General features: G+C 44.9%; 1 protein-coding gene across 1 annotated transcript in view; it reads right to left on the bottom strand.

Annotated features, from left to right (window-relative positions):
- Nucleotides 1-358: 358 nt before the first annotated feature.
- Nucleotides 359-24,955, bottom strand: part of LOC116972154 (actin, non-muscle 6.2-like) — a 36,033-nt gene continuing 11,436 nt past the window's right edge. Inside the window, exons 2-3 of the mRNA XM_033019544.1 lie at nucleotides 4,060-4,208; nucleotides 359-1,683 (exon numbers count right to left, since the gene is read on the bottom strand). Coding sequence (XP_032875435.1) covers nucleotides 679-1,683; nucleotides 4,060-4,185 — 1,131 coding nt within the window. The 5' untranslated portion in view covers nucleotides 4,186-4,208 and the 3' untranslated portion in view covers nucleotides 359-678. The remainder of the gene's footprint in view (nucleotides 1,684-4,059; nucleotides 4,209-24,955) is intronic.

The raw sequence follows: 24,955 nt of genomic DNA, 5'->3' as shown, positions 1-24,955 counted from the left end.
AATCCTTTTGTATCACACCTCTTGTCTTTTCACCTCTGGCCTTTGTCCAACCATCTGTCTATCAAAGTCTCCCTTATCTGTATCTACCTATTACTTGCCAGGCTTTGTCATCCCTCTCCTCTACGCTACCACAATCTGTCTGAAGAAGAGATCCGACTCGAAACATTATCTATCCATGTTCTGCTGCCTAACCTGCTGAGCTACTCCAGCACTATGTGTGGGTTTTTTTAGGTTATAGAGGGATATAGAATTAATCCAGGCAGCTATGATTAGTTTCTATTCAGTAAAACTCCGATTACTAAATCAGATTTGGTTAAATGTAAATTTGCTGCAGATAACAAAATATTAAACAAGAAGATTATTGACAACAAAAAATCTTTATTTTGCAATACAAGGCAAATCCATTGTGGTAACAAAATCAGACGTTACTAACCCCTTCCAATCCCACTCCCAGTTTTTTTTGTTTATTGTATTAACTCTCTCCTCAGTCCCACCCAAAACATGGCTGCAGTACCATCACAATGTATACAGACAGGTGCATAGCCGACTTTAATCCATTCAATGAGCAGGAAGAAATTGGGAGAGGTAAAATGTGCAATAAATCAAATTGAAGGGTTGGCAGGAGCTCCAAATAGGTGAAGACTGATGGTCACAACGAGTGCACATGACCCAGGGCCATTAGAAGCACTTGCGATGGACAATGGAGGGACCAGACTCATCATACTCCTGCTTACTGATCCACATTTGCTGGAAGGTGGAGAGAGAAGCCAGGATGGAACCTCCGATCCACACTGAATACTTCCTCTCTGGTGGAGCAATGACCTTAATCTTCATGGTGCTTGGAGCCAAGGCTGTGATTTCCTTCTGCATCCGGTCAGCGATACCTGGGAACATGGTGGTTCCACCAGACATGACTATGTTGGCGTACAGATCCTTCCTGATGTCCACATCACACTTCATGATGCTGTTGAAACAGGTCTCATGGATTCCATTAGATTCCATCCCAATGAAGGAGGGTTGGAAGAGGGTTTCTGGACACCTGAAACGCTCATTGCCGATGGTGATAACTTGGCCGTCAGGGAGCTCGTAGCTTTTCTCCAAGGATGAGGAGGAGCTGGCTGTCTGCATCTCAGATTCAAAATCTAGGGCCACATAGGAGAGCTTCTCCTTGATGTCACGGACAATCTCCCTTTCGGCCGTGGTTGTGAAGGAGTACCCACGCTCGGTCATGATCTTCATCAAGTAGTCAGTGAGATCCCGGCCAGCCAGGTCCAGACGCAGGATGGCGTGTGGCAAGGCGTAGCCTTCGTAGATGGGCACAGTGTGACTCACACCGTCCCCAGAGTCCATCACAATGCCAGTGGTGCGGCCAGAGGCATACAAGGACAGCACAGCTTGAATGGCAACGTACATGGCTGGGGTGTTGAAGGTCTCAAACATGATCTGGGTCATCTTCTCCCGGTTGGCTTTGGGATTGAGTGGAGCCTCTGTGAGGAGGACAGGGTGCTCCTCTGGGGCCACTCGCAGCTCGTTGTAGAAGGTGTGGTGCCAGATCTTCTCCATGTCATCCCAGTTGGTCACAATCCCGTGTTCAATTGGGTATTTCAGGGTCAGGATGCCCCTCTTGCTCTGGGCTTCATCCCCAACGTAGCTGTCTTTCTGACCCATTCCCACCATCACACCCTGTAGTGGAGAAATTGGATGAATTTACAATTAAAACCAGGGTAAATATGTACAGTAAAGTAAAGGGTAGAGGGCCCTGTGCCCTTGCATAGCAACAGTTAATAGCCTAAACCTGCTACATTCCATCCATTCATTGCTAATCCACAATATTACCATCCTGCCCTCTTGATCCCCTCTCACCTGCCCTATCCAGGTCACAGGGTGCATGTGGTTTACCAGAATGCTGCCTGGATTCGAGGGTATTGGAGGCTACAAGGGATTAGAGGTTGCACAAACGTGGATTATTTTTTTGGTAAGTAGGTTGAGAAGAGACCAGATAGAAGTGCACCGAGGTATGAGAGGCATAGATAGGGTGAACAATCTGAACCTTTTCCCAGGACATAAATATCAAAGACACGAGGGCAAAGCTTTCAGGTCACGGGGGGATGGGGCGTGGGGGATGGAGTTGGTTTGGGTGTGGAGTTTAATGGAGATATGCAGGGCAAGTGTTTTTTATTTACACACAGAGAACAGCGAGAAAGTACTCCAGAGGTGGTGATGCAAGCAGATATTATAGCGGATATGGATAACATGCAGGCAGAGGAGTTTATAATATTCATCATGGCATCAACATGACATCATTTTCAGCACACACATAAAATATTAAAGGAAAAAGAACCAGAGGCTAAAGCTATTGAATCTCTCATTATGTGACAGCCAAATACCCCAGGACACAATGCAACATCATCTTAACTAATTTTCTGTCAAAACCATGATCCTGCACTGTAATATCCGGGTCTGATCAATTTCAGATTTGATTGGTGACTGAACCTTCACAACTATCTTGGTAGAGAATTCAAAATGGGTAATTTGATTGTCTTTATGGGAACCCAAAACAACTCTTGTCTCCTTAGACAGCAAGTATTTTTGTCTCTTTGAGGTTACTATTCTTCTAACCTGGCGACGAGAGGCCAAAGATTGCATATCGCTCCTTGTGTGATAGGCTTATCATCCCAGGAACATCTTTGCTGCACTTCCTCTGGATGAAATAAATCCTCTTATGCAAGTGGGAAATTATACCACAATACAATGGTTTTTCACACAGTGAGTTGTGAGTATGTGGAATTCTCTGCCTCAGAGAGCGGTGGAGGCTGGTTCTCTGGATGCTTTCAAGATAGTTAGATAGAGTTCTTAGGGTTAGCGGAGTTAAGGGATATGGAGAGAAGGCAGGAACAGGGTACTGATTGTGGACGATTATGCATGATCACATTGAATGGCGGTGCTGGTTCAAAGGGCCGAATGGCCTACTCCTGCACCTATTGTCTATTGTCTATGGAGACACAGGAGACTGCAAATGCCAGAATCTTGAGCAAAACAACCTGCTGGAGAAACTCAGTGGGTCAGGCAACATCCGAGGAGGAAATGGACAGGCAAAGTTTCGGGTCAGGAACCTTCTTGATTTAGGAGAAGGATCCCTGCACAAATCGTTGCCTGTCCATTCCCTCCTGCAATGCTGCCTGAGCCGCTGAGTTCCTCTGACACTTTGTGTTTCGTACCACAGTACTCTGGGTGTGGTTCCTGAAGGCCACATACAAACAGTGGGGCAACATCTTGAATTAAAACCTTCTGATAATAACGACAACATAATGGTTGCATTTGCAGATGAGCTTTCAGTGACCAAGACAAATACATCCAGGTCCCTTTGAACATCAGCATTGCTGATTCTCACATTATTTTTTAAAATGTTGAGCATTTAGTTTACTGACAGGGAGGTCATGTTGCAATTGTATAAGACGTTGGTGAGACCGCATTTAGAATATTGTGTTCAGTTCTGGGCACCATGTTTTAGGAAAGATATTGTCAAGCTTGAAAGGGTTCAGAAAAGATTTACAGTACAAGGATGTTGCCAGGACCAGAGGGTGTGACGGGAGAGGTTGCGTCTCTATTCCATGGAGGCAGGTGGATGAGGGGGAAACCTTATAGAGGTGTACAAAACCACGAGAGGAATAGATCAGGTAGATGCACAGAGTCTTTTGCCCAGAGTAGGGGAATCGAGGATCAGAGGACATAGGTTCAAGGTGAAGGGGAAAAGATTTAAACGGAATCTCCGAGGAGATGAGTTAACACAAAGCACGGGGCACCCAGGAAGAGAAGGCAAGACTCAGTAGTGGCCAGCTTTCCCTCCAGCCTCCCTGAACACATCCAGCTCAGCTCTACAGCAGCCCTAATCTCCCACTTCTACAAGGGGGAGAGAAAAGGGAAAATCTGACACAGATGACAGCACACACTGATTGACACCCACACAGCGCGAACATCAAGAGATCGGCTGCAACCCAACAGAATAAACCAGGACATGAGGAAGGAGGGCGTCCAACAGACAACAGCTGGAGGACTCACCTGGTGTCGAGGCCGCCCCACGATGGAGGGGAACACAGCTCTGGGGGCATCATCCCCTGCAAAGCCAGCCTTGCACATCCCGGAGCCATTGTCCACCACCAGCGCGGCAACATCATCTTCAGCCATGGTTTACGACGAGCGGGGAGTGACTGAAACGGAAAGAAAACCCATTAACATCAAGATACAAACTCAGAGCACAAACCCAAACCACATCTGCGCACATAAACCTAAACCCAGTCTCATTTCCTGGCGTAAACTGCCAGTAACAGAATCTCACTAAACCTGTTGCTCAAGAGTTACACCCGAACCATTAGATGCACATTAAAGCACTCACTGCCTGTCACAGCGAACTGACTCAATTCCACTCCTTCTGCAAAAGATGAACTGCAGCGTAAGCGCCTACTCCGGCTTCCTTTATGTAGTGCCCAACCCTTCCTTGTACCACTGTAGAATTGCCAGCCAATGTTGATCAGGAGATGGGACCAAGACCAATGGGGGCTGGATCTGAGAATGTCAGTCATTTATTAGTTCCTTGTTCCAACAGGAACTCACTGACAAATACAATGTATGTTTCAAGACCACTGTTTAATTTAACTAAGGTGGTGTGTGCCTTGCCTATCTCTCGCATTCGCTTTCTCTCCCTCTCTCTTTCTCCAGTTTTTTTTTTAATCTCTCTTTCCCTACTTCCCTCCAACTATGTTTCCCTAACATCCCAGGCGTTACTACCATTCCCCAGACCAACTTCTCCCCATTCTCCGGGTAGAATTTGATAAAGCCATCAGTCTGAACATAGCATTCACACTCCATGGCAGGCACAGTCAGACACACACTGCTCATTGCAGATACGTACTGCTTCCTCCTCACTGCACACTGTACACACTGGCTGCAAACACACTCTCTGCTCTCAGAGCCTTTGTAGATGAAATGCTCTCAGCTCTTCCTTGACACACTGCGGAGTGAATCAGATTGGGAATGAAGATTAGGGAAATTGGGAGGAAGTGAAGCTTTCTCTCATCATTCCTGGCCAAACTTGCCTACAAATCCACTGAGGACTGGATTGCTCCTGGAGCCACCCATTCCCATTATCTCTTTCATTCTTCGCCTCCACTCACAACCAGTGGCTGGGTGACAGAGGTCGATCTCATTCACCACTTGGGTCTCTGATTATCTTTGTATATTACCTTCTGGCCTTTGCTGTTTCTCATGCATGTTATCTATCAGGTTGGCACTCCCAGCGTGCCTGTCCGCACTTCTCGTTGAACCACGGTCTTTTAAGCAATCCACTCCCTCTTTTTTTGCTAAAAATACATCTATTGATTCTCCTGAACACATCATCAGTGATGTAATCTGGGGTCATTGGGTGTTTCGGGTCTTTCAACATCAGACACCGTCGCCCAGGCGACCCAGCCGTGGTTGGTCAGACCACAACTTGTGTTCAGGTGGTATTCGCTCCTCCCCATGGACCTCCTCTCCTGATCCAGAGCCATCTCGGGGCCTTCTCCGCTGCCTCTGTGGTGTTCTTGATGGCCCTTCTCCTTGCCACTCCGTTGATGCCCAGTGCACTCAAGGCTTTGTAGAGCGATTGTCCTGCAAAACCTCTGCAGCCAACCTCGACGGGCATACACCTTGCCTTCCAGCCCTGCTTGCGGCAGTCTATGACCAGCTCTTCATACTTCGCTAGCCTCTTTATACTGCGTCTTGAGGGACTTCAGCTCCTGCCGGATCTTGTGGATCTTTGTTGCTCGTCTGCAGCTGCTGATTCCCATGCTGATGGCTTCTGACGCCAGGTGTACCGGCTCTGCCCAAGAGCCTTTGGGCAGCAGCTCAGGATGTGGTGCAACATCCCCTTGCCTGAGCATTGCGGGCAATCTGGAGATTACGCTTTGCCCCAGATGAAGATGTTCGATGGGCTGGGCAGGACATCATACACTGCCTGGACCAGGAACTTGATGCGCTGTGGTTCAGCCTGCCAGAGCTCAGTCCATGTGACTTTTCGATCCATGGCCTGCTCCCACCTTGTCCAGGCTCCCTGCTGCCTCAATCCAACTGTTCTGGTACACCTCTCCTCCTCCACCACTGCCCTCACATCCTCCTGGACCAGCCCGCACCTCTCCTTCCCCTTGGCCTGGTCAAACTGGGGAGTTGGGAAGATTCCCAGGCCAGCTCTTCCCCGAGTCACTGCTCCCACCAGGACTCTGTGGCGTATCCGGGACTCTGCTTGCAGCACGGCTTCGCCGGCTCTCCAAGTCCTCCTAGTTTTCACCTCCACCCTGCCTAAGCCACCTTGGGGTCGCTGGTGTCCCTGTACAGCATCACCTCTCTGGCCCGAGTCACCTTAAACTCCTCCTTCAGGGGCAGCTGGAGCTTGGTGTTATTTCCATAAAGGGCGATGCTGCTAAGGCTCCTGGGCAGTCCCAGCCACCTCCTGAGAAAGCTGCTGACTTTCATCTCCAATCTCTTTACAATGGATATTGGGACTTCGTAGACAAGCAGTGGCCAGAGTATCCTTGGCAGGATACCATGCTGGTAAATCCATGCCTTGATCTTGCCGGGAAGCCCCGACCGGTCTACTCCCCTCAACCAGCTTTCCAGCTCCTGACAGGTTGCCTGGACAGATGCTGTATCCTTCAGGCTGCTGTTAAACACCTTGCCAGGACTCTTCACTGGCCTTTCGGAGACAGTTGGGATTGCTGTCCCTTCGATGCTGAAGCGGAATCTGTCCATGGTACCTCAGTACCTAATACTTGTTGACACATTACATTTCATATACAACTTCTTATTTTTTAATTTAATAGCAAAACAGGAATGAGGAAGAAAAGAGTAGAAAAAAAGAGATTGACATAAGTGGTGCGTGAGATAGAAAAATAGTCCAAAAGAAGGAAGAAGAAAGAAGAAGAAGTAGAAGGAGAAAGAGACGAAAAAAGGAAGGAGAAAAGGAAAGGAAAAAGGAGATTGAAAGCTATATACCTAATTTATGTTCCAGGCCACTCGCCACCTGATTCTAAAATATTTTATTTCTATGGTTGTGTTGCACCAAATGCTTGTAAGAAATCGATAAAAGACCAAATCAATAAGAGCTCAGAAGGAGTCGCATTTCTTCCAGATATGCCATTTCCGACATATTTGAAATCCATATTTTGAGCGTTGGTGTTGGCGCATTTTTCCAAAATGTAAGTATACGTTTATTTGCCGTTATTAAACCATAATTAAGTAGAGATTTTTGAAACGTGTTTAGCTTATTCCCTTCTTCCATTGATCCAAAGATAATCATTTCTGTATTAGGTTCGAATAGTTTTGTAAACATTTCAACATTTTCATTCCAAAATGTGTAAGGTTTTGTACAGGAGACAAAAGAGTGTGTTATAGTGGCATTCTCAGATAAGCATTTATCACAGATGGGAAAGATATTTTAATAGATTTTATTCAATCTTGTTTTCAAATAATATAATCTATGTAAAATCTTAAATTGAATTAAATTATGTTTTACATTAATCGAACATTTATGTATATATATCAGGTGTTTTTCCCATGTTTCTTTTGAAATTTTTATCTGTAGTTCTCGTTCCCAATCTGCTCTAATTGCCTCTGTCGATGGTGATTCTATATTTAAAATTATATTATATACGTATGATATTAAATTGCATGAATCTGCCTTAATATTCATTACTTCATCTAATAAATCTAGGGTTTGACTTTGATATCCTTGTATATGTTTTTTCAGATAATCTCTAATTTGAAGGTATTTAAAGTATTGTATTTTAATTGTAATTGTTGAAATGATAAAAAAATTCCCATTTCATACAAGTCTCCAATCCTTTTAATTCCTAATCTTTCCCAATAGATATACGTTCTGTCAGTGAGAGATGGTTTAAATGAGGGATTATTTACTATTGGAGATAGAAGCGATAAGTTTCCTAATTTCAATGTTTGTTTTATTTGTTTCCAGATTCGATTTGTATTGTGGATAATTGGATTCTTCTTTTACAGTGTTGTTTAATTTTATCGGGGAGAAGAGGATCGCTCCTATATTAAAAGGAGAACAATCCTCTTTCTCCATTCTTATCCATTCTGCCTGTTGGGCAAAATTGTCCAACCAAAAAATTATATTTTTGATATGTACTGCCCAGTAGTAGTATAAAAAGTTTGGAAGTGTCAGTCCCCCTAATTCTTTAGGCTTACACAGGTGTTTTCTTTGAATTCTGTGCGATTTGTAGTCCCATATGAAGTTTGTTATATTGGAGTCTAATGTTTTTAAGACGTTTTTTGGTAAGTATATTGGTATTGATAGAAATAGATATAATATTGTGGTAGAAAAATCATTTTTATAGCATTTATTCTACCTATTAAAGACATCGGTAAGGTTGTCCAGAATTTAATCGCCGCATTTAATTTAGTCAGTAAAGGCATAAAATTTGCATTAAATAGTGATTTATATTTTCTAGTAATTTGGATACCCAAATACTTAAATTTTTCTGTTGCAATTTTAAATGTAAATTTTAACAGGTGTGTCGAATTTTGGGGTTTTAACGTCATAATTTCACTTTTATTCCAATTTATTCTGTATCCTGAAAAGGAGCCAAATTCCTCTATTAAATTTAGTATATTTGGTATACTGAGTTGCGAGTTTGTAATGTATAATAATACGTCGTATGCGTATAGTGAAATTTTATTATTTGAGTCTTTGGTATTATATCCCCGAATATTCCATATCCCTCCAGACCCTGAATATCCATGTGCCTATCTACAAGCCTCTTAAACATCACTATCTTATCTGTATTCACCCCCACCCTTAGTATGCCTTCCAGGCACCCACCACCAGTATAACAATTGCCTTGCACATCTCCTTTAAACGTTTTCCCTCTGACTTAAAATCCAGGCCATCTAATGTTTGACATTTTCACCCTGGGTAAAAAGGTTCTGATTTGTCTACCCCATGTGTGTCTCTCATCATCGTATATATGAGAGGCAACCCTGCCTTGTACCACTGTAGGATTGCCAGCCAATGTGGATCAGGAGAAGGGACCAAGACCAATGGGGGCTGAAACTGAGAATGTCAGTCATTTATTAGTTCCGTGTTCCAACAGTGACTCACTGACAAATATATTTTACCACATTCTATTTTGTTTTTCATGATAATGTATGTTTCAAGACCACTGTTCCATTTAACTAAGGAGGTGTGTGCCTTGCCTATCTCTCATTCTCTCTCTCTCTCTCTCTCTCTCTTTCTCTGTCTCCTATTTTCTATCTCTCTCCCCTGCTTCCCTCCAAATCTTTCCCTAACATCCCATGTGTTACTGTCATTCCCCAGACCAATTTCTCCCCGTTCTCTGGGTAGAATTTGATAAAGCCACCAGTCTGAACATAGCATTCACACTCCATGGCAGGCACAGTGAGACACACACTGCTCATTGCAGATACATACTGCTTCCTCCTCACTGCACACTGTACACACTGACTGCACACACACTCTCTGCTCTCAGAGCTTTTTGTAGATGAAATGCTCTCAGCTCTTCCTTGACACCCTGCAGTACGAATCAGATTGGGAATTAAGATTAGGGAAATTGGGAGGAAGTGATGCATTATCTCAACATTCCTGGCCAAACTTGCTTGGTTTAGAAACATAGAAACAGAGAAAATAGGTGCAGGAGGAGGCCATTCGGCTCTTCGAGCCAGCACCGCCATTCATTGTGATCATGGCTGATCGTCCCCAATCAATAACCCGTGCCTGCCTTCTCTCCATATCCCTTGATTCCACTAACCCCTAGAGCTCTATCTAACTTTCTCTTAAATCCATCCAGTGATTTGGCCTCTGTGGCAGGGAATTCCATAAATTCACAACTCTCTGGATGAAAACGTTTTTTCTCACCTCAGTCTTAAATAGCCTCGCCTTTATTCTAAGACTGTGGCTCCTGGTTCTGGACTCGCCCAACGTTGGGATCATTTTTCCTACATATAGCTTGTCCAGTCCTTTTATAATTTTATATGTTTCTATAAGATACCCCCTCATCATTCTGAACTTCAGTGAATACAAGTTTAGTGGGCTGTGGGTCAAATGTAGGAAAATGGGACTAGCCCAGAATGCCAACTCAGTCAGCACGGATAAACATAGAACAGACCAGGGCCGGCCTTAGGCCGATTGGACCGATTTTTCCAAATTGGGCCCCGCGCCCAAAGGGGGTCCCGAGTCAATTTTCTGTATTTCATATGGAAATACAAATTCGCTTTGTTAAATATAGATTTTTTAAAAAAACATTCGCCAAACTGATTTTTTTACAAAACAAACATGGATAACAACCGCTGTGAATAATAAATGATGTGTTAACTGTAGCAGTTAACAGCCAGTAGCTAACAAGTAGTTATACAATGGGTCATCAATGCATATCGGTCCACACATTCCTCAGTAAATGCGTTAAATTGTGTCACTCGCTGCCGCTGGAGCGGCCGAGACTCTGGTCTGGACCTGGGGTGGGGGTGGGGGAGTCTACAGGGCAGCAAGCCACAGCACCGCAGCGAACTCAACGCTAAAGGCGGGGAGCGGGCAGGCGGGCGGTGTGTGCGTGAGAGGGGGGAGGGCGGGAAAGGGTCAGATTTGTATGAAATCGGCGGCGTGCCGGCCCGCTCATGGTCGGGGGGGGATAGAGTTAAAAGACCTGAAGCAGAAACAAAAGACAACAAGCCGGATAAGTTCGATAGGGAGACAATCTGTGGATAAACTGATCTGGGGGTTGTGTTAACCCGTTCGGTGCCGGTACAACAGCAGGCCAGGTTGGAGGTTTGATTCTGTGTTAATATTGGTGTCGGGGCCGGGGTACGGGTGGGATTTAACCCTGTGTGTGTGTGTCTGTCTGTGTGTGTGTGTGTGTGTGTCTGTGTTTCTGTCTCTGTGGCTGTGTTTGTGTTTCTCTATCTGCGTGCGTTTCTGTGTGTGTGTGTGTGTTTCTGTGTGTGTGTGTTTCTGTGTGTGGTGGTGGGGGGGGTGGTTGAGGGGCATGGAGAGACAGAGGGGGGATTTTCAGTTGCAAACCACACGTTTTCAGTTAAGAGTTGGACACGAGTACTGTCAATACGAGCAGCTCACGGAGCAGAGTCAGAATGAGAAACACTGCTCGGCTCTCACAAACACACTCGTGGAGTGAACTGTAGATATAAACGTGGCTGGGGGTAGAGGAGGGGAGGGAGAGAGAGAGAGAATTTGAGAGAGGAAGGGGGGAGATAGAGAGAGAGGAAATTGGAGAGGGGAGAGAGAGAGAGAAGGGGGAGAGGTGGAGAGAGAGGGGGAGAGAGAGAGGGGGGAGAGAGAGGGAGAGAGAAGGGGAGAGAGAGAGAAAGGGGGAGAGAAGGGGGGGATAGAGAGAGAGCGAGAGAGAGAATTTGAGAGAGAGAGTTCTCCTGCTTCACCACCACTCATGGCTGCCCTTTGTGAGGTGATTGGAGACCAAAACCAGTTACCCTTTAGATCTCCCTCTCACTACCTCCCTCCTCCTCCCTCTCCCTCCTTCTTTAGAGAGGGAGAGGGAAGGAAGGGGGAGAGGGCGGAGGGGAGTGTGCCTTGCTTGGTGGAGAAAAGGGATTTGGGAACGCTGTATGCAGTTCGTGACTCACTCTCACACTGGCATCCCCTCCCTGTCATTGCGCAGTCTATCTGACTCCCTGCATCTCCCCCCCCCCTTCCATGGAGCGAAGGAAATATGCAACGTTTTGGGTCGTAACCCTTCTTCAGACCCGGCCCGAAACGTTGGTTATTTCCTTCGCTCCATAGATGCTGCCTCAAGCCCTGTCCCACTGTGCGAGTTCACCCAAGAGCTCTCCCGAATTTAAAATCTCAGTGTAGCATCTCTGTCCCTATCTTCAAATTCCCACTTTTAAATAAAATACAATTTTCGACTTAACATTTTCACAGCAGGTTCGCGATTAGTCGATTCACATGCATTTTCAATCATCGTTCGATTCTGTATTTTTTTCACACCTGGTTGATATAGTTTTTTTTTAATATACAGTACATTACAATAAATAGTTTTGGGCATACCCAGTACTAAACGCATAAACGGTGGTTACTGATGTTACAAACGGTTATAAATGAATATAATTTCAAAGTGAAATAGGAGATTTCCGTGGAAAGAATATTTAACCAGAATATGGTGAGGTCGCTGCAAAATGTTCACTTAAAACAATATGCCGTCAACTCAGGATTGTTTCTTAGCCCTCTGACAGGTGTTTCAATCTCACACGTAGCTCGCTGTTAATCAATTCATAGCTATTAATTTCTATTCCATTAAGGTCCGTATCGAACTTCTCCAAATGCAAACGCTTCAAGTTAAGCTTCTTGTGTGGTGGTAAGGGGGAATGTGGGGGAGAGACGCTAGGATAAAATACCATATATTTGCATTTATATAGCGATCCTGCTGCGAAATGTTTAAGTCGAAAGTTGTATTTTATTTCAAAGTGGGAATTGGAAGATAGGGACAGAGATGTTACACAGAGATTTTGATAGGAAGGAAACATTACAGCAGCTGAGTAAAAGATCGGTCAAATGGTAGGTTCAATGAAGATCGGGCGAGGGGGATTGGGGGTGGGGAAAAAGTATCTATAGCTTGGGACTTGCCTAAATGAGTACTGAGATGGATTATCATTCCACACCACGGGCAGGTGGGTTGAGAAGGAGGGGGTCGGCTGGGGATCATCCAGCTCAAGAGCGGGTCAGAAGGCGATAGATAATAGGACAGCGGGCGGTGGAGGTTACTCCATATGTCAGTGCGAGTAACCTCAATTGATCCCGTGTTCGCGCTGACACAGGAGTAATCTCCACCGCCCGCTGTGATTTTATCCATCACCCGCTGACCCACTCACTGTTCAGATGGAGAGCACTGCCAGAGGTGAGCGGGCCGACAGAAGGCGCTGAGATGGCAGTCGGTTCCGCTGTCCGCTGATGGAGGCCGCTCGTAGCCACACGAGCTGCTTCCCTCCCCGACCACAATGCGGTGGTTCCGCGCCCGGAGCGCCGTGGCAGCGGTGAGTGAGTGTTACTGGCATGAAGACGACCCTCTCCTTCTCAACGCTCCTTCCCTCCTCGCAACTTTACCCCTGGCTAGACTCCCCATACGCTGTGAAAGGAACTCTCCCCCGAATTGTCATGTTACTCACAACACGTGACTCATTTATAATTATTTATTTATTTATCTATCTACGAAAATTTTTCCCGTTGGGCCCCGCACCTCCGAAGGCCGGCCCTGGAACAGACCATCACAGAACAGGCCATTCAGCTTACAATGCCTGGGCCGAACATGATGCCAAGTTAAACTAATCTCCTCTGCCTGCATATAATCCATATCCCTCCAGACCCTGAATATCCATGTGCCTATCTACAAGCCTCTAAAACATTACTAGCTTATCTGTATTCACCCTCACCCTCGGCACGCGTTCCAGGCACCCACCATCAGTATAAAAATTGCCCTGCACATCTTTAAAAATTTTACCTCTAACTTAAAAACTAGGCCATCTAGTATTTGATATTTTCACCCTGGGTAAAAAGATTCTGATTTGGATACCCCATGTGTGCCTCTCATAATCGTATATACTTCCATCAGATCACCCCTCAGCCTCTGTCACTCCAGAAAGGGCCTGTTTCCCTGTTCCCTCTTACGCGTCTTTTCAGCACGCCCAGTCTATACTAGTTATCAGGCACCCATCTACACTATTTGCTCAAAACTCAGCCCGTAGCCTTGTATGTTGTAGTGTTTCACACATCAGATTAAGAAGTGCAAGTGCCTTCCCCCAACAGCCTCCACAGGAAATGCGACATCATTTCCCTGCTGTCGTGGGGATGATGCCCCCATGATAGATTCTTCACCAGTGTCTCTTCTGTGCCCTGAAGTTCTGGTATTGCTCCTCCTCCCCCAGGAAGGAAGGATAGAGTTCCGCAGGTCCTCACCTCTCACCTCACGAGCCTTTGCATCGAACACATCATCGACTGACAGATCCGCCACCTTCAATGTGATCCCACCACCAGCCACATCTTCCCATCCCACTCCTTTCCACCTGCCACTGTTCCCTCCACAAATCATTGGTTCATTCAAACATCGAGGAGCTGCGATCTGTGGAGCGTCCAGCCGCGGGCGGTGCTGGATTTAAAACATCGAGATCGCCAGAGTAGGAGCTCCGACCAGCGCGGCCTGTGGACATCGGGAGCCGCGGTCTCTGGGGAGGGAGCGGCCATTCCAGACACTCCAAGCCGCTGAGGAATTGTATTTATTTACCTTTCTTGTACATCAGTGGAGCTGCACACTAAATCTCGTTGCACTGACGTGCAATGACAATAAAAGATATATTATTATTATTATTATTCTCCCGACGCCAGAGCTCCATCATCCGGCAAGAGGGCCTGAAAACATCGGACTGGCTGCGGAGGCCACAAATAGGCCCCAACCTCGGGTGATCACAGAGGAAGAGGACTGTACTTTCTAGTGCCTTTCCCCACAGTGGAAATTTTGATTCTGCTGTGGGGGGACTTTCATGTTAAATTCTATAATGTGTTGTGTCATGTTTATTTTTTTTATTTTTCTATGGATGTACGGAAACTTAATTATTTCTTCTATGTAAAGCACTTTGGTTTCAACGCGAGTTGATTTAAACGTGGTATATAAATAACATTTACTTACCTACTCATCCCTGCCCATGCAAACCAACCGCTCCACAGGTACTTTCCCCTGCAACCACAGGAGATGTAACATCTGATCCTCACCTCCATCTAGGGACCCCAGCAGTCCTTCCAGGTGAGACAGGGGTTCACATGTGTATCCTCTAACCTCATCTACTGCACCGGATGCAAACTTCTGTACATCCGAACACTTGCGCTCGGTCCCCCAAACCCTACTGGATTTACACCCAGTTGTTAAACATTTAAATTCCTTTTCCCATTCCAACATTGACCTTTCTGTGCTGGGCCTCCTCCATTGCCAAGGTGAGGCCACAAGCAAACTGGCGGAATAGCACCTCATATTCATAGAAACATAGAAAATAGGTGGAGGAGGAGGCCATTTGGCCCTTCGAGCCAGCACCGCCATTCATTGTGATCATGGCTGATCGTCCCCTATCAATAACCCGTGCCTGCCTTCTCCCCATATCCCTTGACTCCACTAGCCCCTAGAACTCTATCTAACTCTCTTAAATCCATCCAGTGACTTGGCCTCCACTGCCCTCTGTGGCAGGGAATTCCATAAATTCACAACTCTCTGGGTGAAAAAGTTTCTTCTCACTTCAGTCCTAAATGACCTCCCCTTTATTCTAAGACTGTGGCCCCTGGTTCTCGACTCGCCCAACATTGGGAACATTTTTCCTGCATCTAGCTTGTCCAGTTCTTTTATAATTTTATATGTTTCTATAAGATCCCCCTCATCCTTCTAAACTCCAGTGAATACAAGCCTAGTCTTTTCAATCTTTCCTCATATGACAATCCCGCCATCCCAGGGATTCCACTTGGGAATCTTACAACCCAGCAGTATGAACATTAAATTCTCCAATTTCGGTAACTAAACACATTCCCCCTTTCTTCCCCACCCTATTTCCCCTCCCCCTTCTCCCCTGTACCCCAATGAAGTCACACCTATTCATCCTTCCCCCTATATTTCTTTCTCCAGCTTCACAATTTGCAACTGTTCAATCCTTTTGTCCAACCCAGGCCCATACGAAGCTTTTCAAAAAGGGGGGGTGGCATGACAGGATTACAAAAAACTTAATGTGAAATAATGTGCACGCTGCGCACATCACGTGCGTGAAGCGTGAAGTCCCTCGATGCCAGGGTTTTTAGATGCTCTCTGATTCATTCTGAGCCTTATTTTGGAGCATTTTTGAACCAAATTTATGACCAATATTTCAGAAATTAACAGGAACTTGAGAGGCAGCTTTTTCACACAAAGGGTGCTGGGTGTATGTAACGAGCTGCCAGAGGATGTAGTTAAGGCTGGGACTATCCTACTGTTTAAGAGACATTTGGACACGTACATATTTAGATCGATATGGGCCAGACGCGTGTGAGTGGGACTATGTGTAGATGGGACATGTCGGTCGGTGTGGGCAAGTTGGGCTGAAGGGCCTGTTTCCACACTGCATCATTCTATGACTAAAAAGTGAAGACGAAAAATGCATGTAGATAAGTAAAGCAGATTTGAAAGAGGAGTGAAATGTAAAGGCAGAGAGAGGTTTAAGGGTGGAAAGGAACATAGGAAAGGAGTGGGGAGAGTGGGCTTGGGCAGATGGGTGAAGGGAAAATAGTCACAAAGTGCTGGAGTAAGTCAGTGGGTCAGGCAGCATCTGCGGAGAATATGAATAGGTGACGTTTCACAGAGTGCTGGAGTAACTCAGTGGGTCAGGCAGCATCTCTGGAGAAATGGTATAGATTATATTTCGGGTCAAGACCGTTCTTCAGTAATATTCATGATGTGACATGTGTAGACATTTCTGAATGTTACCCAAACCATCGTGAGCTACTTTGTTACGGTGGTTGCCCTCTCCTCTAACATCTCTGCTGCCTTGGGTGATGCAGGACAGGACACAAGCTTTGGGACACGGTGTGAAGCTGTTGCCGTCTGTCCCAGCCTGGTAAAAACCTGGATGGAGTGGATTTGGAGAGGATGTTTCCACTAGTGGGAGAGTCTAGGACCAGTGGCCACAGCCACAGCCTCAGAATTAAAAGACATTCCTTTAGGAAGGAGATGAGCAGGAATTTCTTAAGTCCGAGGGTGGTGAACTGTGGAATTCATTGCCACAGACAGCTGTGGAGGTCAAGTTAATGGACATTTTTCAGGAGGAGATTGATAGATTCTTGATTGATACGGGTGTCAGAGGTAATGGGGAGAAGGCAGGAGAATGGGTTTGAGAGGGAAAGATAGAGGCATAGTGATAGTGTGGAAACAGGCCCTTCGGCCCAGCATGCCCCATCTGCACTAGTCCCACCTGCCCATGTTTGATCCATATTCCTCCGAACCTGTCCTATCCATGTACCTTTCTAACTGTTTCTTAAATGTTGCGATAGTCCCTGCCTCAACTACCTCCTCTGGCAGCTTGTTCCATGCACCTACCACCCTCTGCGTGAAAAACCCCACCGATTCCTATTAAATATTTTGCCCTTCACCTCAAACTTATGTCCTCTGCTCCTCGATTCACTTACTCTGGGCAAAAGACTCAACCATATCTATTCAAATCATGATTTTATACACCTCTATTAGATCATCCCTCATACTCAACCTCTCCCTATAGCTCTGGCTCTCTAGTCCTGGCAACATCCTCATAAATCTTCTCTGTACCCTTTCCAGTTTGATGACATATTTCCTATAACATGGTGCCCAGAACTGAAAACAATACTCTGAATGCAGCCTCACCAACTTCTTATGCAACTGCAACATAACCTCCCAACTTCTATACTCAGCCTGGCCCGCTGAGTTACTCCAGCACTCTGTGAAACGTCACAGAACAGGGCAAGATTAACAAGTTTGCTGATGACTCAGAACTGCTGTAGCTTTGGGAGCAACAACAACAGCAGCAGCAGCAGGAGATTAGCAAGAGATACGACTGATTGGCTCTAGCCCAAGTGCTGGGAAAACAGCTGAAAACTGAGGAATTTGGTTTGTAAATTGGTAAATCAGGCAATTTATCAGTCAATTTAAGTAAGACTGCTCTTAGGGAGCCGCCGCCGCCACCCTTGTGAGAAAAATGTGAGTGCCCTGTGAGAAAAGTGTGAGTCTTTGGCTCGAGAGTCTTCGGAGAGGAGGCTGAGGAGAGGAGATTACGCAAAACACTGCAGAGGTAGAGACGAAAGAAGGAGATGTCAGGCAAGCTGATTCAGTGTGATGCTTGCAGTATGTGGGAGGTCGAGGACATCGCTGGTGCCTCTGGCTGCTACAAATGCGAAAAGTGCATCCAGGTAGAGCTCCTGAAGGGCCGTGTTGGGGAACTGGAGAAGCAAGTGGATGACTTCCGGTTCGTCCGAGAAACGGAGTCGTTCCTCGACAAGTCCGACAGTACGATTGTTACACCTAAGGTACTGGAAGAGAGAAGGTGGGAGACAGTGAGAACGGGAGGGAAGCATGGAATGCCAACGTCCCCGGGTGTTGTACCTCTTGTGAACAGGTTCACCCACTTAGAAGCTGTCGGGACAGAAGAGGTGTTTACACTGGGTGGCGGACTGGCTTGTGATGCGAATAGGGCTGTTGAGCCAAAACCAAAAAGGCCTAAGGCAGGCAACGCCATTGTAGTAGGAGACTCCATTGTGAGAGGTACGGACAGGGGTTTCTGCGGCAACAGGCGGGATGCGAGGATGGTGTGCTGCCTTCCTGGTGCCAGGATCCAGGATGTCACGGACAGAGTGCAGAAAATCCTCAAGGGCGAAGGTGAACATCCGGAAGTGGTAGTGCATGTCGGCACAAACGATGTCGGAAAGAAGGGGATGAATATTCTGCAGCGTGACTTTAGAGAGCTCGGAAAAATGCTGAAAAGCAGGACCTCCAGGGTTGTTATCTCCGGTTTGCTTCCAGTTCCTCGTGCTGGCGAGAGCAGGAACAGGGAGATACGGGACCTGAACGTGTGGCTGAGGAACTGGTGCACGGGGCAGGGATTTAGATTCTTAGATCACTGGGATCTGTTTTGGGGTAAGGGGAAACTGTACAAAAGGGACGGATTGCATCTTAACAGGTGTGGGACCAGCATTCTGGCAGGCAGGTTTGCCACTGCTACACGGGTGGTTTTAAACTGAATAAGGGGGGTGGGGTGTCGAATGGGCTAGTGGAGGATGGAGTTAAAGGGAAAGGGTTTCTTAAATGTGTGAGCGTAGAGACAGAGGGGTGTAAAATGAGGGTAGAAGCAATAGGTAGCAAGGTGAAAAGTAAAAGTGGTAGGCCGGAAAAACCAGGGCAAAAATCAAAAAGGGCCACTTTTCAACAAAATTGTATAAGGGGTAAGAGTGTTGTAAAAACAAGCCTGAAGGCTTTGTGTCTCAATGCAAGGAGCATTCGTAATAAGGTGGATGAGTTGAATGTGCAGATAGCTATTAATGACTATGATATAGTTGGGATCACGGAGACATGGCTCCAGGGTGACCAAGGCTGGGAGCTGAACATCCAGGGATATTCAATATTCAGGAAGGATAGAGAAAAAGGAAAAGGAGGTGGGGTAGCGTTGCTGATTAGAGAGGAGATTAACGCAATGGAAAGGAAGGACATTAGTTTGCAGGATGTGGAATCGGTATGGGTAGAGCTGCGAAACACTAAGGGGCAGAAAACGCTGGTGGGTGTTGTGTACAGGCCACCTAACAGTAGTAGTGAAGTTGGAGATGGTATCAAACAGGAAATTAGAAATGTGTGCGACAAAGGCAAAACCGTTATAATGGGTGACTTCAATCTACATATAGATTGGGTGAATCAAATTGGCAGGGGTGCTGAGGAAGAGGATTTTTTGGAATGTATGCGGGATAGTTATCTAAATCAACATGTAGAGGAACCAACGAGAGAGCAGGCTATTTTAGACTGGGTATTGAGTAATGAGGAAGGGTTAGTTAGCAGTCTTGTTGTACGTGCCCCCTTGGGCAAGAGTGACCATAATATGGTTGAGTTCTTCATTAGGATGGAGAGTGACATTGTTAATTCAGAAACAATGGTTCTGAACTTAAAGAAAGGTAACTTTGAGGGTATGAGACGTGAATTGGCCAAGATTGACTGGCAATTAATTCTAAAAGGGTTGACGGTGGATATGCAATGGAAGACATTTAAAGACTGCATGGATGAACTACAAAAATTGTTCATCCCAGTTTGGCAAAAGAATAAATCAGGGAAGGTGGTGCATCCGTGGATAACAAGGGAAATCAGGGATAGTATCAAAGCGAAGGATGATGCGTACAAATTAGCCAGAAAAAGCAGCATACCGGAGGACTGGGAGAAATTCAGAGACCAGCAGAGGAGGACAAAGGGCTTAATTAGGAAAGGAAAAATAGATTATGAAAGAAAACTGGCAGGGAACATAAAAACTGACTGCAAAAGTTTTTATAGATATGTGAAAAGAAAGAGATTAGTTAAAACAAATGTAGGTCCCTTGCAGTCAGAAACGGGTGAGTTGATCATGGGGAACAAGGATATGGCGGACCAATTGAATAACTACTTTGGTTCCGTCTTCACTAAGGAAGACATAAATAATCTGCCGGAAATAGCAGGGGACCGCGGGTCAAAGGAGTTGGAGGAATTGAGTGAAATCCAGGTTAGCCGGGAAGTGGTGTTGGGTAAATTGAATGGATTAAAGGCCGATAAATCCCCAAGGCCAGATAGGCTGCATCCCAGAGTACTTAAGGAAGTAGCTCCAGAAATAGTGGATGCATTAGTAATAATCTTTCAAAACTCTTTAGATTCTGGAGTAGTTCCTGAGGATTGGCGGGTAGCAAACGTAACCCCACTTTTTAAGAAGGGAGAGAGAAAACGGGGAATTACAGACCAGTTAGTCTAACATCGGTAGTGGGGAAACTGCTAGAGTCAGTTATTAAAGATGGGATAGCAGCACATTTGGAAAGTGGTGAAATCATTGGACAAAGTCAGCATGGATTTACAAAAGGTAAATCATGTCTGACGAATCTTATAGAATTTTTCGAGGATGTAACTAGTAGCGTGGATAGGGGAGAACCAGTGGATGTGGTGTATCTGGACTTCCAGAAGGCTTTCGACAAGGTCCCACATAAGAGATTAGTTTACAAACTTAAAGCACACGGCATTGAGGGTTCAGTATTGATGTGGATAGAGAACTGGCTGGCAAACAGGAAGCAAAGAGCAGGAGTAAACGGGTCCTTTTCACAATGGCAGGCAGTGACTAGTGGGGTACCGCAAGGCTCAGTGCTGGGACCCCAGCTATTTACAATATATATTAATGATCTGGATGAGGGAATTGAAGGCAATATCTCCAAGTTTGCGGATGACACTAAGCTGGGGCGCAGTGTTAGCTGTGAGGAGGATGCTAGGAGACTGCAAGGTGACTTGGATAGGCTGGTGAGTGGGCAAATGTTTGGCAGATGCAGTATAATGTGGATAAATGTGAGGTTATCCATTTTGGTGGCAAAAACAGGAAAGCAGACTATTATCTAAATGGTGGCCGACTAGGAAAAGGGGAGATGCAGCGAGACCTGGGTGTCATGGTACACCAGTCATTGAAAGTGGGCATGCAGGTGTAGCAGGCAGTGAAGAAAGCGAATGGTATGTTAGCTTTCATAGCAAAAGGATTTGAGTATAGGAGCAGGGCGGTTCTACTGCAGTTGTACAGGGTCCTGGTGAGACCACACCTGGAGTATTGCGTACAGTTTTGGTCTCCAAATCTGAGGAAGGACATTATTGCCATAGAGGGAGTGCAGAGAAGGTTCACCAGACTGATTCCTGGGATGTCAGGACTGTCTTATGAAGAAAGACTGGATAGACTTGGTTTATACTCTCTAGAATTTAGGAGATTCAGAGGGGATCTTATAGAAACTTACAAAATTCTTAAGGGGTTGGACAGGCTAGATGCAGGAAGATTGCTCCCGATGTTGGGGGAGTCCAGGACAAGGGGTCACAGCTTAAGGATAAGGGGGAAATCCTTTAAAACCGAGATGAGAAGAACCTTTTTCACACAGAGTGTGGTGAATCTCTGGAACTCCCTGCCACAGAGGGTAGTCGAGGCCAGTTCATTGGCTATATTTAAGAGGGAGTTAGATGTGGCCCTGGTGGCTAAGGGGATCAGAGGGTATGGAGAGAAGGCAGGTACGGGATACTGAGTTGGATGATCAGCCATGATCATATTGAATGGCGGTGCAGGCTCGAAGGGCCGAATGGCCTACTCCTGCACCTAATTTCTATGTTTCTATGTTTCTATGATACAGAAGTGAGTGGTTTTGCAGATAGTGAATATGGTTGTGAAAGATTGCTTACCTTTCTGGGTACAAGGACAACAGTGGAGACTTTGAAGCAGGCAGGGACTGGTTAAAAATGAGTAATAGGGTGTGAAGTGGTGATTGGAGTGGGATGGGTTAGAAGGGCCCAGTCTTTGCAGACTGAGGTCAGGTGTGAGTAGGTGTGAAGTGTTGGGTGGGATGGGAAAGGGTCCTCTCTTTTCATACTGGAGTCTTGCCTTAAGTAGGTGTGAAGTGGTTAATGGGAAGGAGAGGGTGCAGGGTCCATTCTTTGCAGACTGGGGTCTGGCTGTGTTTGTTGGGGAGGGGATTTCAGGGTTTGTTGGGGAGGGGATTTCATGGTTACGTTTCTGATTTTCAAACCTGCAGTAAAACTCATTCAGGTCGTTCGTCAGCTGGGCCCAGCGGGGGTGCGTGGACCCAGCGGGGGTCAGCGAGGTTTGCTTGGACCCATTGGAGGTCAGCGGGGGTGGCGTGGGCCCAGCGGGCGGGGGGGGGGGGGGGATGAAGGTGGCATGAGCCCAGCAGGGGTGGTGTGGGCCCAGCGGGGGTGGTGTGGGGGTTACAGCCATTGGGTTCAGATTCAGCCACTCTTGCCCGGCGACAGGAGAACAGGGAACTGGCCGTTTCCAAAGTGGAAACGTTGATTTTTTATGTTTTTTAAAAAAAAAATTTTTTGGGTGATTTTCTCTTAGGGGGAAAAAAAGGGAGGGTGCGGTCGCACCCAACGCACCCCCCCCCCCCCCCCCCTCCTTCGTACGGCCATGCAACCATCTGTCTATCAAAGTCTCCCTTATCTGTATCTACCTATTACTTGCCAGGCTTTGTCCTCCCTCTCCTCTACGCTACCACAATCTGTCTGAACAAGAGATCCGACCCGAAACACCAAACCCCTCAGCACGGAGAACTATGAGACCGTCTCCTTTTGAAATGGCCATGATATGAGGCATCTGTTCCACACTATATGACCTATTATTTATACATATAACTAACTAACTAATTAACCACTTAGCGCAATAAACTCAACTAACGTTAAAGGCGTAATGGACTATACTAACACGACTAACTATATAGCAGGAAGGATGGGGGAGGTTAGACATATATTTTAAATACTAAATACTAATTATGAATTAATTAACATACAGGTAAATGAAAAGTGTATTTATTGACGAGGTACTTTAACCCATAATTTCTTTTATTTTAATCCAAATCTTCTACCTTCCCTTTTATTTTATTCTATTTTAAACTGTTCAGCGATTAATTGACCTGATATGATAATTTTGGTAACAATTAGAGGGAACCGACTAACGATGGGTCAAATTCTAATAGGGGGATAAGGCCCAGTGCATAATCATCGACGGAGGTCAATTTAAAAACAAACCTAGCTACCTTAGGTGGCTTTTTTGTAATTTATCGCTTTTTTGATAAATTACATTCACTTTTTTTATTTATTCACAATTATGTGTTGTATGATTTAATAATTTTTATGTACACTTTATTTTATGTTTTTCTCTTTCCCTTAATTATGTTTAATAGTGTCAGGAGATGTAAAACTACTGTAGAAATTATGAAGGACAACTCTGGATTCGGGATTCCGAGGTACTTGGCTGCATCACATGAATCATACAGTCTGGTAATAATAGCCAATGCAAGATAATAGTCGAATAAATATCGGAGGTCTCACCTTCTGTAGTTGGAACATCAGAGGTGCGAATGAGCCAATTAAGAGGGGTAAAATTCTGGCACAATTAAAATCATTAAATATGGATATTGCTTTCCTACAAGAGACACATTTGAAACAACAAACTCAGATCAGATTAAGGGCAAATTGGATAGGTCAAACCTATTACTCCTCATTCACCTCTAAAGTAAGAGGCACGGCCATTATAATTCGGAAGGGTATACCTTTTAAATTAAAGAAATCTATATCTGATAAAGAGGGAAGATATGTTATAGTCACGGGAGAAATTTACAATACACCATTAACTATGATAAATATTTACGCGCCTAATTTTGATAACCCACAATTTTTTAGGAAAATAATAGATTTAATCGCAGAGCATAATTATCAAAATATAATAATGGGGGGAGATTTTAACTGTGTTATAGATCCATACTTAGATAAATCAATAAAGCTAGGGAAGCGTCTTGTTAAAACTAAGACCTGTGAATTTTTAAATACTTATATAAAAAATAATAACATAGCTGATGTTTGGAGAATAGCAAATCCAAGTGGTAGGGAATACTCATTTTATTTATCAGTTCACAAAACTTATTCGCGAATTGACTATTTTTTATTGGACACAAAATTAATCCCGTATACGAATAAACCATCATATCATAATAGTATTATTTCTGATCATTCACCATTGACTTTTATACTTAAAATTGAGGGAATGCCGAGTATAAAACCTTTTTGGAGATTCAATGTACACATATTAAATAACCCGCAGGGTTATGAGTATATAAAAGAACAAATAAAACTTTTTTTCAAAATAAATGACACGCTGTGTTTTTCTGCACCGCTATTATGGGAAACCTTCAAGGCATATATTCGCGGTGTCATAATTTCTTACCAAAGTTTTCAAAATAAGGAAAATAAAAGAGAACTTCAGCGGATAGAACAGAAAATAAAATTACTAGAACTGGACAATGCAACTGACCCAACCATAAATAAACATAATAAGATAACTTTATTGAAATATAAAGTCAATAGAATACTATCGGCTAGAGTAATAAGATTATTCCAAATTACAAAACAAGCACACTTCGAATTTGGGGATAAGCCACATAAACTACTTGCGAGGCAACTGAAGCAACGAGAAAAGGAAAAAACTATTACTAAAATTAAATCGGATAAGGGTGAGTTTTTAACACTGCCTAAGGATATTAATAAGAGGTTTGCCCAATTTTATCACAATTTATATACATCTAAAATAAATACAGATGTAAGTAAAATTACAAATTTTTTAGATAATTGCAAGCTCCCAA

Source organism: Amblyraja radiata, chromosome 4, assembly GCF_010909765.2.
Source record: "Amblyraja radiata isolate CabotCenter1 chromosome 4, sAmbRad1.1.pri, whole genome shotgun sequence".
Lineage (NCBI taxonomy): Eukaryota > Metazoa > Chordata > Chondrichthyes > Rajiformes > Rajidae > Amblyraja > Amblyraja radiata.
The sequence above is the reverse complement of the archived record's forward strand: the minus strand, read 5'-3'. Positions and strand labels throughout refer to the sequence as shown.